This window comes from Monodelphis domestica, chromosome 1 (genome assembly GCF_027887165.1).
Source record: "Monodelphis domestica isolate mMonDom1 chromosome 1, mMonDom1.pri, whole genome shotgun sequence".
Classification (NCBI taxonomy): Eukaryota; Metazoa; Chordata; class Mammalia; order Didelphimorphia; family Didelphidae; genus Monodelphis; species Monodelphis domestica.
This window is the reverse complement of record NC_077227.1, coordinates 157,205,090-157,220,852: the sequence shown is the minus strand read 5'-3', so window position 1 is coordinate 157,220,852 and position 15,763 is coordinate 157,205,090. Positions and strand designations below refer to the sequence as shown.

Sequence of the window (15,763 nt, the reverse complement as noted above, 5' to 3'; positions counted from 1 at the left end):
AAAAGACTGCTTGGTACTTCTAATACAAAGCCAGTTCCATAGGGGAGACTGCCTGGGTGTGATGCGAAATGGACTATAAACCGGAGGTGCTTTGGGGAGGGCAAGGGGACAATCATCTGGTCTGTACTAAGAAGGGGCTGGCAGGAGGCTGGGTGGTGACAAAAGGCCCGATTGCGGAGCAAGGAGATGGTGGCCCAGTTATCGCTAGGGGGCCCCCTTGTTCTAGGAAATTGTCAACAGTCAGGCTTCCTGTTACCAAGGAGACGGTACGGAGGCCCTCTAGCTTGCTGCATATGAAACGTCACTCCGTGAATGATTTATGTGGGGTGCACTCTCAGGATTGGGCTTTTAGCGCTTACGAAATGTTGGTCAGTTTCTCCAAGCTGGTACTTGGGCCCAAACTCCCCAGGTGCTGATGGGAGGGCAGGGGCGCTTCCACTTCTAGGAAACTCAAGGAGGCAAAAGAATTCATGCCTCCCTCCGAAACAGGTTCCGGTTGTACACTAGGAGATCCCCTAGTGGGAAGGTCGGAAACCGGAAGTGATTCCCCCGCCCCTTTCTAACATGCCCGTTTGCCCGTCCTCTTCCGCATGGGGTTTCGTCGTCAGACAGCGTCCCATCGGGCGCGGCCTGACCGAGGGAGGTTCGGCGAGGGCGACAGGCAGGAAAGATGTTGAGCCGACTGCAGGAGCTCCGCAAGGAGGAGGAAACACTGCTGCGGGTGAAGGCGGCTCTGCACGACCAGCTCAATCGACTCAAGGTGACTTAGTCTTCCGCGGCCCCGTGGTCCCTGGGGGTCTGGGGCGGGGCTGCCCGGGGTGGGGCCTTTCCACAACCCGCCCCCTAGTGGGAGGGGACGGAAACCGAGTGGAGAGGCGTGGCCCTGGTCTAGGCCCGCGGAGGCGAACATCTACGGGCCCCCGGGGTTCTAGGCTGCTGTGGCTCCTTCCTTTTTAACAGATCTTAATTTACCACCCTAAAAAGATGGTCTTGAAGAACCCTTTTAACCCTAACATTCTGGTGCCCGAAGGTACATGGGGCAGATCCGTTCATTTCTCTTCACCAGGCATTTATTGAGCCCATTTAGGCGCTGTGCTTAGAGCTGAGGATGCCCCCCAAAATGGTACCTGTCCTCCAGCCCCGGGGCGGGAGGAGGTGGCGGGGCGGGGTTTGGGAAGCGACAACATGTATACATCTGAGAAGGATCCTGGAAAGGCCGTGTAGGAAATTTTTTCATCTCTTATAACTTCATTTTCCCTTCCCCTAAAAAGAGGTAATTCGACCAGACACGTCTCTAAACTAAGTGATCCCCAGAATAAACCACTGTACTTGCTTTCAAGAAACTTATGGGGCGGAGCCAAGATGGCAGAGAAGGCTCAGGGACCCATTAGATTTCTATCAAAAAGGAAGGATAATTCTGGAGCTGCATAACCCACAAAAAGAAAAGAAACTTATAATCTAGGTGAGGATATAAGGAACTCCTAACTCAAATAATGCCATCACTCCCTCGGTAGTTAAAATAGTGCCTAACCCAAAAGGGAGAAATTCCTCGCTCTGCAAGATCACTGAAGGCTTCCTAGAAGAGGAGACATTTGAATCAGTTCTTGAAAAATGAGTACAGGATTTCAGCAGGTAGGGACCAAATAGCAACTATATGGCTATATTGTAAGATGTTTAAAGATTACTAATGTGAGCCTCAATAAATTGGGACTTGATCTTAGCATTGCAATTAGAAAAGACCTCTGGGCTCATGGAAGGCCTCAGATGAAGAATGTTTCTCTCACCTAGAATGTTCTTTTCTTTCATTCACTTTAGCCCCAGAGACCCATGTTTGAACTTTTTGGGGGTGGGGAATGGGGGGGGGGTGATTGTTATCTTTTCCCTTACTTAATGTCTTATTTCTCCCTTCCTAACTAGATTGCAAGTTTCACCAGGGCTTGTGTCTCATGTTATATTCTACAATGCCTACCATAGCAGGTTTTTTAAAATAATTAAAGGGATCCTGGATAGTAGAAAGAGTAAGAGGATCCAGGTTCAAAGTCTGACTTTGGTCCTTAGTAATTCAAGTCACCCAATCACCTGGGGACCTGCTTCCTCATCTATAAAATGAGGGAGTTGTATTAGAGGTTGTCAGAGGTTCCTTCCAGTTCTGATTCTTCTCCTAACAGCAGGGCCCCATGCTCCCTCCATTGCCACTCAACACAAAAGGCCATCCCGACTTTGGTTTTTAGCCTCCTTGATCTAGGGCTGTTCAGGCAAATCTTTAACCAGGTAGGAAGAAGAGGCCCAAGTCTCTGTTCCCTGTTCAGTTTGGGGAAAGGGAGCTCAGTGTAGGGAGAATTTGCCTTAAAGTGAGCTCAGTTTCAGGAAGGGCACTTACTTTCTTCCATATATGGAAGAGTTTGAATCATCCATATGGAGCCCAAGAGGTGGAGGGCTTCCCTTGGGCTCTTGAGCCCCTTACAAGGACAGGGAGCAGAGATCCATCACACCAGTTGCACTTCATTTCTCCTTCCTTGGGATCCTTTTGCTCGTTCCTCTTCATTGGCAATAATGAAGTGGAAGGCAAGATGACCCAGTTGTTTCATGTTTTAGGTTGAAGAGCTGGCCCTGCAATCAATTATTAGCTCCAGAGAGGGCAATGGAATGACCCATTCTTCACCTTTAACAGAGGAACCAGAAAATGTAAGCATAAACAGATATGGGATTGTGGGAAAATTGCAGTTCAGAGTTAATGGCACAATTTTCTGCCTTTAGGTAATAATTTTTTAGACTGAGAGACTAGAAAGTTTTGATGAATTTAATTAATTGCTTGGGTGAGTAAATCAGTGAGTATATAATTGGCTTTTAGCCAGTGTACAAACTACCATTTGGCTTCTTTTATTTTTGTTTGACTGTTTACTTCCCTCTGTTCCTCTATCGTCTCAGTTATTCTAATAATTCCAGGCCTGTTGAGGAAGAATGTAATTTGTCATGTGTCAAACCTGTTGCAACTTTGGGAATGTTACATACTTATTGTAATAAATGTGCTTAAAAGAGCTGTCAGAACCAGTAACTTAAAGGAATTAATGCTATAGGTACTTTATTTACCAATCTGTTCTTTGGATAGAAAGAGTTTCTTTTCACCTTAATCTGGCCCTTTCCTATCAAATTACTGGAGGCAGTCATTCAAATGGGCATGTATTAAGCACTTGCTATAAACCAGGCCTTGGGACACTGCTGAAATCATCTGGTTCTTCTGTAATAAAGGATATGAATTAATGATTTTCCCCAAGGGAATGCTATCTGGATTTAATAAACTTCAATTCAGGGCAACTAGTTGGCTCAGTGGATAAAGAGCAAGCTTTCAGATACTTCCTAGCTGTGTGACCCTGGGCCACTTAATCCAGTTGCTTGGCCCTTACTGCACTTTGACCTTAGAACTGATATTTAATATCAATTCTAAGACAGAAGATGAGGGTTTTAAAAAATAAATTTCAAACCATTCAGAAATAAGACTCATTGAGCCTTAGTTGGCCCTGTATCATAGCGTGCTGAAAGACTCGTGTTTGTAAAGTTTGTTTTAGTTAACATTTAATCTAAAGTATTTGAGGAAGCCTAGGGATGTAACTCTCCTACTGAGTCTAATTCTTCAATGTCCTAAAGATAAAGATGAGGAAAAAAAAGATTTAGTTTTAAATGATTATTTTAACATCTGGCTTCTTTTAAGTGTTTTTAAAAATATATATTAATATATAATCTCTTTGGCTACATCAGATCTTGGTGCAGGTAGACAATGAATCTTCCATCAATCAAACTGAATTACAGCTAAGCACAAGAAACCATGCTCAAGAAGAGGAAGAGGAGGAGGAAGAAGAGGAAGAATCAGATTCCTAAAGGAGAAAGGGAAAAATCAGGATTAGTTATTTATCTAAGTTAACAGTAAGATTCAGGAACTTCCTCTGTTCAATCGCAGTACAATCATTCTAGCCTATTCATGAAGAACTCCCAGAAAATGCACTATTAAAAAGACCCCATAGCTTGCTGAAGCTTTAGAATGTTGAGTCCAAACAAAAACTGATGAAAGATAGGATATTCAAGAATCTATTTTACCAGGGAAAAAGAGGTCAAGTTCATACAAGTTAATCAAATTAGATACATATACATACTAGAAATAAAACTCCATGTGAATTCTGTTGAAATGTTCACCTATGTACAACCAAGATAGTTTAACTGCAAGGCAGCCTTTCACATTTTCTAATGTGTATTTACAGTTAAAAACATGCCATTAAACTCCCATATGCACAAAGCAAGGCTGTATTCTAGGTTCTAGAATCTACTAATGGTTAAAAAGAAAGAGGATTTAATGGGATTCAGCTTCTCACATAAAAAGTGGAAGCTCTGTTTAAATGCTACTTTGAGGAACATCATGACATAAGAGCACACAGTATGCTGCTTGGCATGGTTGTGACTGTGTCTTACTCTATCGCATTGTGGTAAAATGTGTTTAGAATAAATCTTAGATAGAAAATGCTGTCTAACGAATACCAAAGGAGAAAAGCCAGCCCGAGTTCTTGTGAAAGTAGAGTACATATTATAATGATAGAACTGAATCATTTAAAACATTTTTGTATTTAAGGAAATGTGCCATATTTTTAAAGATGTCTTGGGAAATACTTGAGTGGATTCGTTTTTACAATAAAGAGAAAATGGCTAAAGAAACAGAACATGTTACAGCTTCTCATTTGTGATCAAGATTCATTTCTGTGCTCTTACCCTTCTCATACAGGATGTAGTTAATTTAGTAATTCGGATCTGCACAGCACAAGTAGCAAAATGTAGCTCGCTCAAATACAGAAAATACAACAGGTATTCTTGTGCAGTTTTAAGACTACTCCAAAAAGGACCATGTATACAAGTTTAAAATAATCTTTATTCAATTGAAAATACTCTCAAGAGGAATTGAATCAAACACATTTCTTTGAAAACATTTAATGCTCACTTTATAAATTATTTTCTATTCATTTTAGCCAATATGGCTTCATCAGTAATTTCCAGGACAGAAAAGTTTGAATAAATTCTGAAAGTCGGTATATGGGAATCCAAACTAGAGGGAGACTGCAACATAGAGAAGGACTTGGAATAATTATTCTTAGTTGCACTAAATTCTGATACCCCCTTTAGAGTGTGACTAAAGAAAACTAAACACTTCATCAGGTCTGAAACTCAGAAACTTGACCAGTGCTTCAGTGCCATCTGAAACTCAAGTATGGTGATAGCTGCCAGTCAGTCTACAGCAGCAGTGAAGGTAAACAAGGATTTATGATATAAATTGTTCCAAGTATGAAACCTAAAAACTGACCAGAATATTCAAGCCAACACACCGATTTAGATCAAGGGGATATTACTAGAGTATTGTTATAGATAACTATTTTACCTTTTCTAAAATAAAGCAAGGAATTTAAGCCAAGGCTGTTTGTCCTTTTTTTAACCAGATCACAAAAAAATCTCATTCATGTTCTCACTCTGGCATCTAGTAGGTCAGGGATCAGCATACCAGAAGTTATTTCCCAGGATGTTGTTTTTTTTTCATCTGACAAAGCAAAAGTCCCCTTTGCCATATGTTTTTATTGGCTATGCAGTCTTGCTCTTCCAAAGGACAAACTAAGGGAGGAAGTTCAGGAAATGTCTTTAAGATTACATACAGTAAAAGCCCAAACTTAACCATTCAAAGAATCATTAAACTTTAAAAGGGAACAATAGGAAAGTAGAATTTATTTGTCTTTTGGTGACTTAGAGAGTACTAATTAATAGAAAATTCAGCTTGCTCACCTGGGAATAGCATCAGCAGAAAACACAAGGTATGTATGACCTTTTAATGCCACAAGCACTGTTTTGGAAACTAATTCCCACACTTTTATATGACTTCCCAAAGTGCTTTAGAGAAATCAGTCCTATAAATGCCGGTAGATAAGTAAATTTTTTTTGTTAAATTATTTTTAAAATACCTGTCTCCTTCCTTAAATTGGTAATCTCAAATAAAAGGTACAATGGGAGTAAAGAGCAGATACAAAAGGCCATCCTATAAACTTAAAACATGTATCTGAGTATTCTGGAACAATGACTTCAATTTAATGAGAAAATAACAGAGATAAAACTGAATAATAATGAAAAAAAAAAACAATTCAAGGCTATGAAGAGTTAGATTCCCAAGGTCCTTTGGATTTGTCTTGACTTTTTTTTTTCTCCCAGACCATTACCATCTTTTGAAAAGAAATGGGTGAGCATCAGATTGGCTAAGATGGCAAAAAAAGGAAAATAACATGCTGGAGGGCACACTGGAGTTGTGACCTAGTCCAACCATTTGGACAATTTTGAACTATGGCCAAAAGCTATTAAATTATTCATACCCTTTTACCCTGTGATTCAATTAGGTCTAAAGAGCTCAATGAAAGAGGAAAAGGGCCCGCCCATATGTACAAAATAGAGTAGCTCTTTTTTATGGGGGCAGAAACTAAGAGAATGCCCAGTAATTGGGGAATGGCTGAACAAATTATGAGACATGCTTGTGATAGAATACTGTGCTGTAAGAAATGATGAAGGGCATGATTTCAGGAAAACCTGGAAAACTTTTGTGAACTGATGTAAAGTGAAGTGAGCAGAACCAGGAAAAAAACATATAGTTAGAACAGTATTACAGAGATAATCATCAACCCTAATCAATACAACTGACCCACCACAATTTCAAAGGGCTCATGATGAATCATTCCATCTGCCTCCAAAAAGATTCAAAAGTGCACAAGATTCTTTCTTTTTTATTTTTGGTACATAGCTAATGTGAAAAATTGACTATACACATTGTAATGGATTTTGTTTTTCCTTTTCAGTAGGCTGGGGAGAAGGAAAGAATTTGGAATTGAAAACAAAATTCAATGAAAAGAAAGTGGGTGGAAGAACAAATATGAACCCTTTATTTCAAGGAGAAAGCTCTTAGAAGATGCTTATTTATAGACAAGGGTGCATGATGAGAGAGATTTTGAACATTGTTGCACTCATTTTTGATGTGGCTAGAAGTATAAAATGACAGGAAGACATCCAAAAGCACATTAGCCTAAAGCATCAAGCTGCAAACTGTTTCTTGGTCAGTATTTCCTTCTTGCAAACCTTCCTATTTCTACCTACCCTCTCACATAAAAAGGCTCATCAGTAAGGTTTCAGAAACCAAAATGCCCATTTTCCTGTAGAAAAATAAAAATATTACCACCTGGGATATTTAATGCAGAAATGACACTACTTTTCAACTCTTTCTTTTAAACTTGATGATACATTTATTAGATGAGAGATTAGATTTGTTAAATGTTTGAAAATAAAATGGTTAAAAGGATCTCCATACAATTTTTTAGGCACTATACACACACAGTTGTCTTACGATATTTTGTAATTGGATTAGGAGGAAGTGAAATCTGATGAACTTTAATGACCTGATCCATTGGTGACATCCACCCCCCCCCCCACTATTTTAGAAATACCAGTCAAAAGATAAGAGACATACACCACCAAACAACTCTGAATATCCCATAGAGAGTATTTTTAAAATAAATATAGAAATATAGCCACAAGTCTCTAAGTCCTCACAGTAGACTGATGAAGCCCTGGCTATTATGGCAGTGCGGGGCTCTGACTTGATTTAGGTGAAAACAGCTGGATTCTACACAGAAAGCAAAAAAAATTACAACACCAAGACATCCACTTTCTAATGCTTGTTTTCATAGCAGCAAAAGCATGCTTCCCATGCACTGCTTGTGAAGGACATTGCAAGGCTCCTCCCCCCACGTTTAGGAAGAGGTAAAGCCCAGCGAGAATGAAGTACCACCAAGTGTCAAAAGATTCCCCCTTGCCCACTCCCCCTCCCTCCCCCCAAAATCACAAGGCCAGCCAGCCAAGGCTGAAAGAAAGCAGCGGTGCAAAAGAATATCCACTGTAGACAAAAAGTTTCACTAACTCAATATCACACACTTTTGGGGGGTTAACACAAATAAGAAGCCCCCAAGGAAAAGCCAATTCACTCAAGAGAGTAATCATAATTAACAAAATAGGAACAGAATTTGGCACATGCTATGTTCTTCATCCTTCTTCACAGGGTAAAATGCACATCTGAACAGAGACAAGCATAAGAAATAGGATCTAAGGTAGTATCATTTTGCACAATAGGGTGAGGGAGCTGCCTTTCTCCAGCTTCCCAAATAAACACTTCAGATGCCAGCAGCATGAGTTGGTGTGCTGGGCTGGTTAAGGCCTATGGTGGAGCAGAGCCAGCCTGCAAAATCAACTTCCTCGGCGTCAGACCTCTTGATAAAGGCATGAACCTATATGTGAGAAAATTTGGAGAGGAAACATTAAAAAATAAGGTTTGATGATGTGTAAAAATACATACAGTAAAGACATGGAAATTAAGAGGATGTCTATGAATTGGGGAATGGCTGAAAAAACTATGAATGTAACAAAATATTTCTGAACCATAATAAATGATGAAAGAGATGGTTTCTGAGAGATCTGAGATTTGTAGGAACTGATACAGAGTGAGGGAGTGGAGCCGTAACAATTTATACAATTACAAGCATTGAAAATACAAACAATTCAGAAAGACTTAGGATCTTTGATGAATGTAACAACCCACCATGATTCCAAAAGACTATTAATAAAGCATGCCACCCATTCCCTGACAGAGAGGTGATGAATTCAAGTTGCATTATAAGACATTCATTTGGGGGCAAAGAAATGTGAGAATTTGTTTTAACCACAAATATTTGTTACAAAGACTTTTTTTCCTTTCTTTTATTTAAAGGAGGAGATGGTGGGATGGAAAAGAGATTCAGGGGAAAGGGCCCAAATGAGAATATTACATTTAAGCAGGACAGCCTTGAAAGATACATGTTGAATTGATTATATACTTTAAGAGAAAAGCAAATTCTATGTACTAGTTTCACCATTTTATGTATTATCTTCCTTTGTTCAAAAAGGTACATAGAATTGTGTTCCTTTTACTTGGTGATTGTTAAATTCAGAATACAAATATTTTTTGATATAGAAAAATAAGATTCAAAAGGTATATACTGGTAAAGATAATAAATTGGGCTCGTTCAAGCTTAATGGAATGGAAGAGCGTTGACTATAGCTATGGGTGAACTGGCCTTAAAAAAAAAAAAAGATTAGAAGTTTATACATGTACTATAAAATTTCCCACCATCACTAGCAAGTAGATGAGATTACCTCTCAGGTTTCATATTAACCTTTGGCAACCTTTTTCTCCTTCAATATGGTCCTTAAAAGATATTTTGATTTAAATTCCACCTGATTCCACATATTGGGCAAGAGAGAGACATACAATGCAATTTGCCTTGGTCGTACATTGGGTAATAACAGTATTAGTAAAAATCAAGTAAGACTTTACTTACCATAAGTTGCTTCAAATCAGCTCTCTCGGCTGGATTTTTTATTAGGCTTAAAAGAAAAATAAATGACAATTAATGCTCTATTAAGGTCAAAAGTCTCTATGAAATTAACCTGTAAACGATAAATTATTAAGCTCACTGCAATGTCACTGGAACCCAAGACATATAAAAGTCTTGGGATGAGGAACACACAGAAGAATAATCAAATATGTTCAGGGGAAAAGGCCATGGTGGCTCACCGCCAGAAGAGTCAAATCTGGAAATCCTATAGGGGAGTATAGTCCAATATAAAAAGCCAAGTTCTTCTTTTTCTAAGAATAATTTTCTAAGAATAATATGCCAACATACCATTTATTCACAAAATCTTGAAATTCCAGACTGAAGACTCCACTGGGCAACTTCGGAGGAGGCTGAAAGACATGATATGACAAAAGATCTAACTCTCCAGAATGATCACTGATCCCTCCCACAGGTTGGTCCTTACTAAAATAAGTTTTACACCCCTCTGCTTTGGGGCTATTAACACAAAAGTAAGACAGAGAGAAATACAGGCTTCCTAGTTCCTAAGGTATACAGTTGGCGTGATGTTAAGATTGTCCATTGTGTTGTAATCTAGCACCCCCCTCCCATACATGGTTTGGCAGTATAATTTATGGTGATTTTGACATATTTTGGTAATCACTGACAGAAGAACAGCTAAATCATCTTGAATGGTTCTTACCATATAAGTCAGAAAGTTACCTAAAAATGTGTATCTGCATGGGAAGGGGACATAGTTATTTAATATAAACAAAAAAACAAGCAAACATTAATACTATGAGGGGAACAATCTAGAAGAATGCTACTTAAACATCCGAGGAGAGGGGTCATTACAGGGAAAGAGACTTCCCTGGTCTCCATGAAGATTATCATGTTCAGACAAGATTCTTGCCCACTACTAAAAATGATCAAAATGAGGCAATAATTTTACTGTCTCTTCCAACATGTACAATATGGAATAAAATCTTACTATCAGAGATAGCAAGGTATATCTATATCTATCTCTATATCTATATATTCATATATAGATATAGAGATAGATAGATAGATAGATAGATAGATAGCAATGTACCTTGCTATCTCTGATAGTTAATAACTATAACTTTATTTGATCATGGCAATAGACAAAAATGCAAAATACACAGTGTGATAATGATTGATAAAGTGGCAGAAAAACGGAAGCAGATGTTGCTAAGAATCACATAATTCTTAAACTAAATACAACCAGCAACTGCTTGCCAAAAACATCTTTGTCCAATACTCAGCAAAGAGTATGATATACTAGATAGAGTATTAAGACTTGGGAGTCAGGAAGACTTCAGTTGGAATCCAGTGTCAGACGGTTAGTAACTGTGTGACCCTGGTGCACATTTTCCTCATCTATAAAACAAATTGGACTCTAGCTAACTTCCCTTCCAGCTCTCATGATGCTAGAATATGTCTATGATGTTAGGACAAGTTCACATACTACTGTACAAATAGGACTATAATCACATTAACATTGTTATTATAAAAGAAACCAGCAAACATAAAGAAAATGTACCTAACCCAAGAGGAAAGTTTATAGTTTCTCTTTGGAAAACTAAGACAGCAGGTGTTCATTGTTTGAACAAAGGCAATTAGGAACATAATAATAGGACACCCCATCTGTCATTTCACCTTTTAGGGCTCATAATGAACATAAGAAAACAGTTTCATCATCATAAGTTGATTGAAGGTTACAAATGATTGTTGACTGGTTATTTGGAAGGATGGAGAAGCACAGAAATTCCATGGAGTATTTGATGAGATCACTCAAGTTAAAAAAAACAAAAATGTAAATAATAATAAATAATCATCCTTGGTGACTTTAATTTGAAAATGGAAATGTGGAGGATGAGTTGGAAAATATGGATCAGGATCAAGAAATGAAAGAGATTTGAAGATTACTCAGAAATGTTATGCCTGTATATAAAGAATACTTTTGTAAAGAGTCATTTTTACAGGACTTGGAAAGCCCAGAACAATTATAACTGACCGCTAATAAAAATTAAACTACTTTTATCTTTTTTTTTTTTTTTTTTTTTTTTTTTTAAACCCTTACCTTCCGTCTTGGAGTCAATACTATGTATTGGCTCCAAGGCAGAAGAGTGGTAAGGGCTAGGCAATGGGGGTCAAGTGACTTGCCCAGGGTCACACAGCTAGGAAGTGGCTGAGGCCAGATTTGAACCTAGGACCTCCCGTCTCTAGGCCTGGCTCTCAATCCACTGAGCTACCCAGCTGCCCCCTACTTTTATCTTTAAAGAAAAGGGAATGACCAGTTATAGGTTCAACAAGTATTTCAGAATTATTTACGTGCCTTCAGATCAACTAGTTATGGCAAAGGTAAAAGTAAATTCCAAATACAAAGATAATGTCAAGAAGATAATACTGGGCAGACTACAACAGCTCCAATACAACCTGTCTGAACAAGCTACTGTCTCTAAAAAAAGAAGAATGGAATTTAAAGACATTGTAATTTCTTAGAAGTGTTTAACCAATGCAAAACAGTCATTATAACAAAGGGGCTAAACCAAAACTATGTCAGCCATCAAACTACTGAGCTAAGACTTGACATGGTGGTCAAGGGCAACAATACTTTAAGTACAAGCTCACTTGTAAAACAATGCAGAGAGGAATACTGAAGACTATTTGAGACAAAAGCTCACAAAAATGGTAAAAAGCACTTTTATGGTGAAAAATGAATTCAGCTAACTCCTTTCAATAAACATTTATGCAATGACAAATTCATTTACCATCAGCTACTCTACTTTATTTCAACTGCAGTAACACAATGCCTGTCTCCAGATAAGCTCATCTTAGAAACAGATTCCATTTTGATTCTCAATACCTCCCCATCCTCTTCAATTGCCTCTCTCCTCTGATTAGAGGGCTGGAGGGTGAAGCAATGAATTGTTCTCAAAGCCCCCTGCCGACCAGCCTTCCTTTTGTGAAATGTCTTTTCCATTAGAAGGTAAGCTGCAGGAGGGCAGGGACCTTCTTTTCTTCTTATGTGCATGCCTCCCACTTAGCACAGTGCTTGGCACATAGTTAATGCTAAACAAATGTTTACTGACTATTGACCATATAAGGTGCTAGGAATACAACGATGAAAGTTCTTTCTTCAAGGAACTCATATTTAACTAGAGGATCCAAAATGACATTTGAGGAGAGTGAGAATGATAACTAGAGAGAATCAGGACAAGCTTTTCCCAAGAGGTGGTGCTTGAGATAGATTAGCCTTGAGGGAAAGACAAGGATGCTTAAAGATGGTGATGAGGAAGCCAAAAAAAGGAGCTGGAATACTGAGTTCGGGAACAGCAGCTAGTAGGCCACTGTGGCTGGAAAATAATGGGAGTAATTTGAAGAAAGGGAACAGCTGGATGGCACAGGATGGCACTAGAATACCTAGCCTGGAATTTGAAAGACTCATCTTCTTGAATTCAAATTAGATCTCAAATATTTATTTTTTTCCTAGTTTTTTTTTAAATTTAGAATATTTTTCCATGGTTACATGGTTCATGATCCTCATCCACACTTCCTTTCCCCCTCCAAGAGCTGACAAGCAATTCCACTGGGTGTCTCAAATACTTATTAGCAGCATGACCCTGAGCAAGTCACTTGACCCTTTGGCTCAGTTTCCTCATCTGTAAAATGAGCTGGAGAAGAAAAATAGGCAAACCATTCCAGGACCTTTGCCGTGAAAACTCCAAATGGGGATGTTAAAAGTCAGACATGATTGATATGACTGAATCAATGTTTCCTGATTGAGAAGAAAAAATAAATTCCAGAGATCAACTCATACACAATCATATGGCTGATTATATAGCTAAGGCAAGACCTATATGTCTCTCTACTCTGAATTTTTTTCCACTACATGATACTATTTCTTTTATGGCTATGGTAATACTTTGTGGAACTACGAGCAGAGAGGAGATTAAGGAAGTGTTGGAATCTCAGTGGGCACTTATTTTTAAAAAAGATTGAAATATTGACAATTCACAGTTAGTAAGAAGCATATTATTCAGACTGAGGGTTAACCAGGTCCTTTGTTTTCATCCTTTTTTTCCTTCTATATTACCTTTTGGTCATTTAATTGCTCGTTAGCATTTCTGCCAGGAGAATAAAAATATGAAATGTTGTACAGGCTCAGCAGATGTAAGATATTTACAGTAAAACATGCTCAGCAAGCTAAGGGGATGGGGGCTGTAAGTGAATTTTAACCCTCAGGAACATAAAGCAGAAAACTGGTTTGGTCCTTATTGCTCTACTATGACCGATTACTTCCAACCACAGTATAGCTCTGTGATATCTGTCTTCCGACGCCTCAGAGGAGTCCTTAGGAAGAGGCATCCCCATCATTGCTAGGTCTATGGCTACAGATAGGGGATGGAAGGGACTAGGGTGCAGCGACATTATGCAGAAAATTGTTTTCTAAATAAAGTAACTGATACAACCAACATACTCCCTCCTAACTTATCTCTCTCTACTCAAAGTTTAGCATATGAATCCACAGTTTTAGCTGGGTAAGTGTTCTGTTTAGTTGAATTTTCACTGTATCATTATCTTTTTTTTAAGGCCTTAACCTTGTGAAAGTCTTACCAGTCCTGGTAACAGTTCAGTTAAGACTTGAAAGGGGGAAAGGTTGAAGCACTAAGGAATTCTCCCCAGAATTCAATTATCCAGAGATTCATGAGTCAGTCAGCTCATGAGTTGCATTTCCTGAGGCCCAACAGAGGCTCAGTGTAGAAGCAACCTCCTAGACATATAGGGAAAAGAATGGTCCTGTCCTAATCAATTACTCAGGACTGAAAGATAATATCATGAGATTCAAAATAGAAATGCATTGGTTTTGTTCCTTTTTTTCCCTTCCCAGAATGTCCATCAGGCCCAGTGCTTATGGTTAAAGAAACCAAATGGAACAGGGGGATGGGAGGGAGCATGCATCAGTGTTGTCATGGTGACAAAAGAGTTCACAACCACTAGAGGCTCAGTCAGGAGAGAGACACAAAGAAAGTGCATTTTAATGTGTATCAACTGCTAAACACACAGTTCAGCCTATAATGAAATACAGCGTCACAACAACAAGAGCATGATTATTAGCCAGAAGGAGAAAGAAAAGGCTAGAGCCAATGAATAAATCCAGAATGAAACCCAGCTCAGAAGGGCAGGTATATAAAACAAAGAGCAGTTGTCATGAACTGTACTCTTTCATCTAAGTGACAAAGGAATGGCCAAAAAAAAAGAAAGAAAACACAAACCAGAGACCTGAGATTCAAGTTCCCTTTCTTGCACAATATCTGACACTACTGGACCAAGTTTAAAATCTAACTGACCCTTTAGGTCTTCATAATTAGGCTCCACTCTAGCTATTCAGTCCATATGGAGTGAATATCTAAGGCTCTCCTGCCTGGAGACTAGTGGGATAGTGCCAGAGGCAATGGGCTTCAAGTCCAGAGACTTGGCTTTTAATCTTGGTTCTGCTGTGTGGCCTTGAGACTGGGAATCCCTAGGAAGGGTCTGGACTAGATGATTTAAATTCACTCCAGATGGTCTGTGATTTATAAGATACTACCAGTTACTTGCTAGATGTTCAAAAAACTGACTATTTGGAAAGGATTCTAGAATTCTTTTCAAAGAATCTAATTAGTTCCAAAATCATTATTCTTGAAACAAATTAATTTTGCTGAGTAGAAGAACTCTGGCCTGTCCAAAGATCTGAACAACTCACTTATTTACCCAGGATTATTTTGTTCTTTGCCCCCATTTCCCCAAACTCCCAGATTTAGCAAATCATGCTGTATTTACCTCATTGACAATGTAATCCAGCAGCTCAAAAATTGCCATAGGTGGTCGGCTATCCATTCCATAAGCTACAAATTTTAGAAAGAGAAAAATGAGTTTTTGACAGAAGTCACTTTATTATATATGATAAATCTCCTTGGGGAGTGTCCCTCTTGAGTATGAAAACAATGACAAAGACTAGAGTAGAGCATACTTGTCTCAAGGAAAGAATGCGATCAAGGCAAGAATGTGGGGGGGGGGGGCGGTGAGGGGGTAGCAGGGGGACATAGCAAAGGAAGGACTATGTAAAAGAAAGAATACAGTGGACTGAAGATAGTGTAGGACAATAGCTTTCCCCAGTTCTCAAGCAGAGGACCATTCTCCCCAGATGTAAAGGCTCATGGATAACTGCTAGGGAAACTAGTCTCAAATGCCACCTCTTTATCCCTGTTCTAGCCACATACAATCCTTTGTGGGGTTCACTAGCAACT

The 15,763-nt window shown here is 38.9% G+C and overlaps 2 protein-coding genes across 2 annotated transcripts in view; one reads left to right on the top strand and one right to left on the bottom strand.

Annotated features, from left to right (window-relative positions):
• The first annotated feature begins 347 nt into the window (after window positions 1-347).
• Window positions 348-4,701, top strand: SNAPC5 (small nuclear RNA activating complex polypeptide 5). Its single transcript, XM_001367245.4, has 3 exons — window positions 348-760; window positions 2,596-2,685; window positions 3,757-4,701. Exons 1-3 carry the CDS (start codon window positions 671-673, stop codon window positions 3,874-3,876), a joined length of 300 nt encoding a protein of 99 aa, XP_001367282.1. The 5' UTR covers window positions 348-670; the 3' UTR covers window positions 3,877-4,701.
• Window positions 4,702-7,283: 2,582 nt separating this feature from the next.
• The window catches only part of MAP2K1 (mitogen-activated protein kinase kinase 1), a 113,540-nt gene continuing 105,060 nt past the window's right edge, over window positions 7,284-15,763 (bottom strand). Inside the window, exons 8-11 of the mRNA XM_001367196.5 lie at window positions 15,297-15,361; window positions 9,780-9,841; window positions 9,435-9,480; window positions 7,284-8,345 (exon numbers count right to left, since the gene is read on the bottom strand). Coding sequence (XP_001367233.1) covers window positions 8,232-8,345; window positions 9,435-9,480; window positions 9,780-9,841; window positions 15,297-15,361 — 287 coding nt within the window. The 3' untranslated portion in view covers window positions 7,284-8,231. The remainder of the gene's footprint in view (window positions 8,346-9,434; window positions 9,481-9,779; window positions 9,842-15,296; window positions 15,362-15,763) is intronic.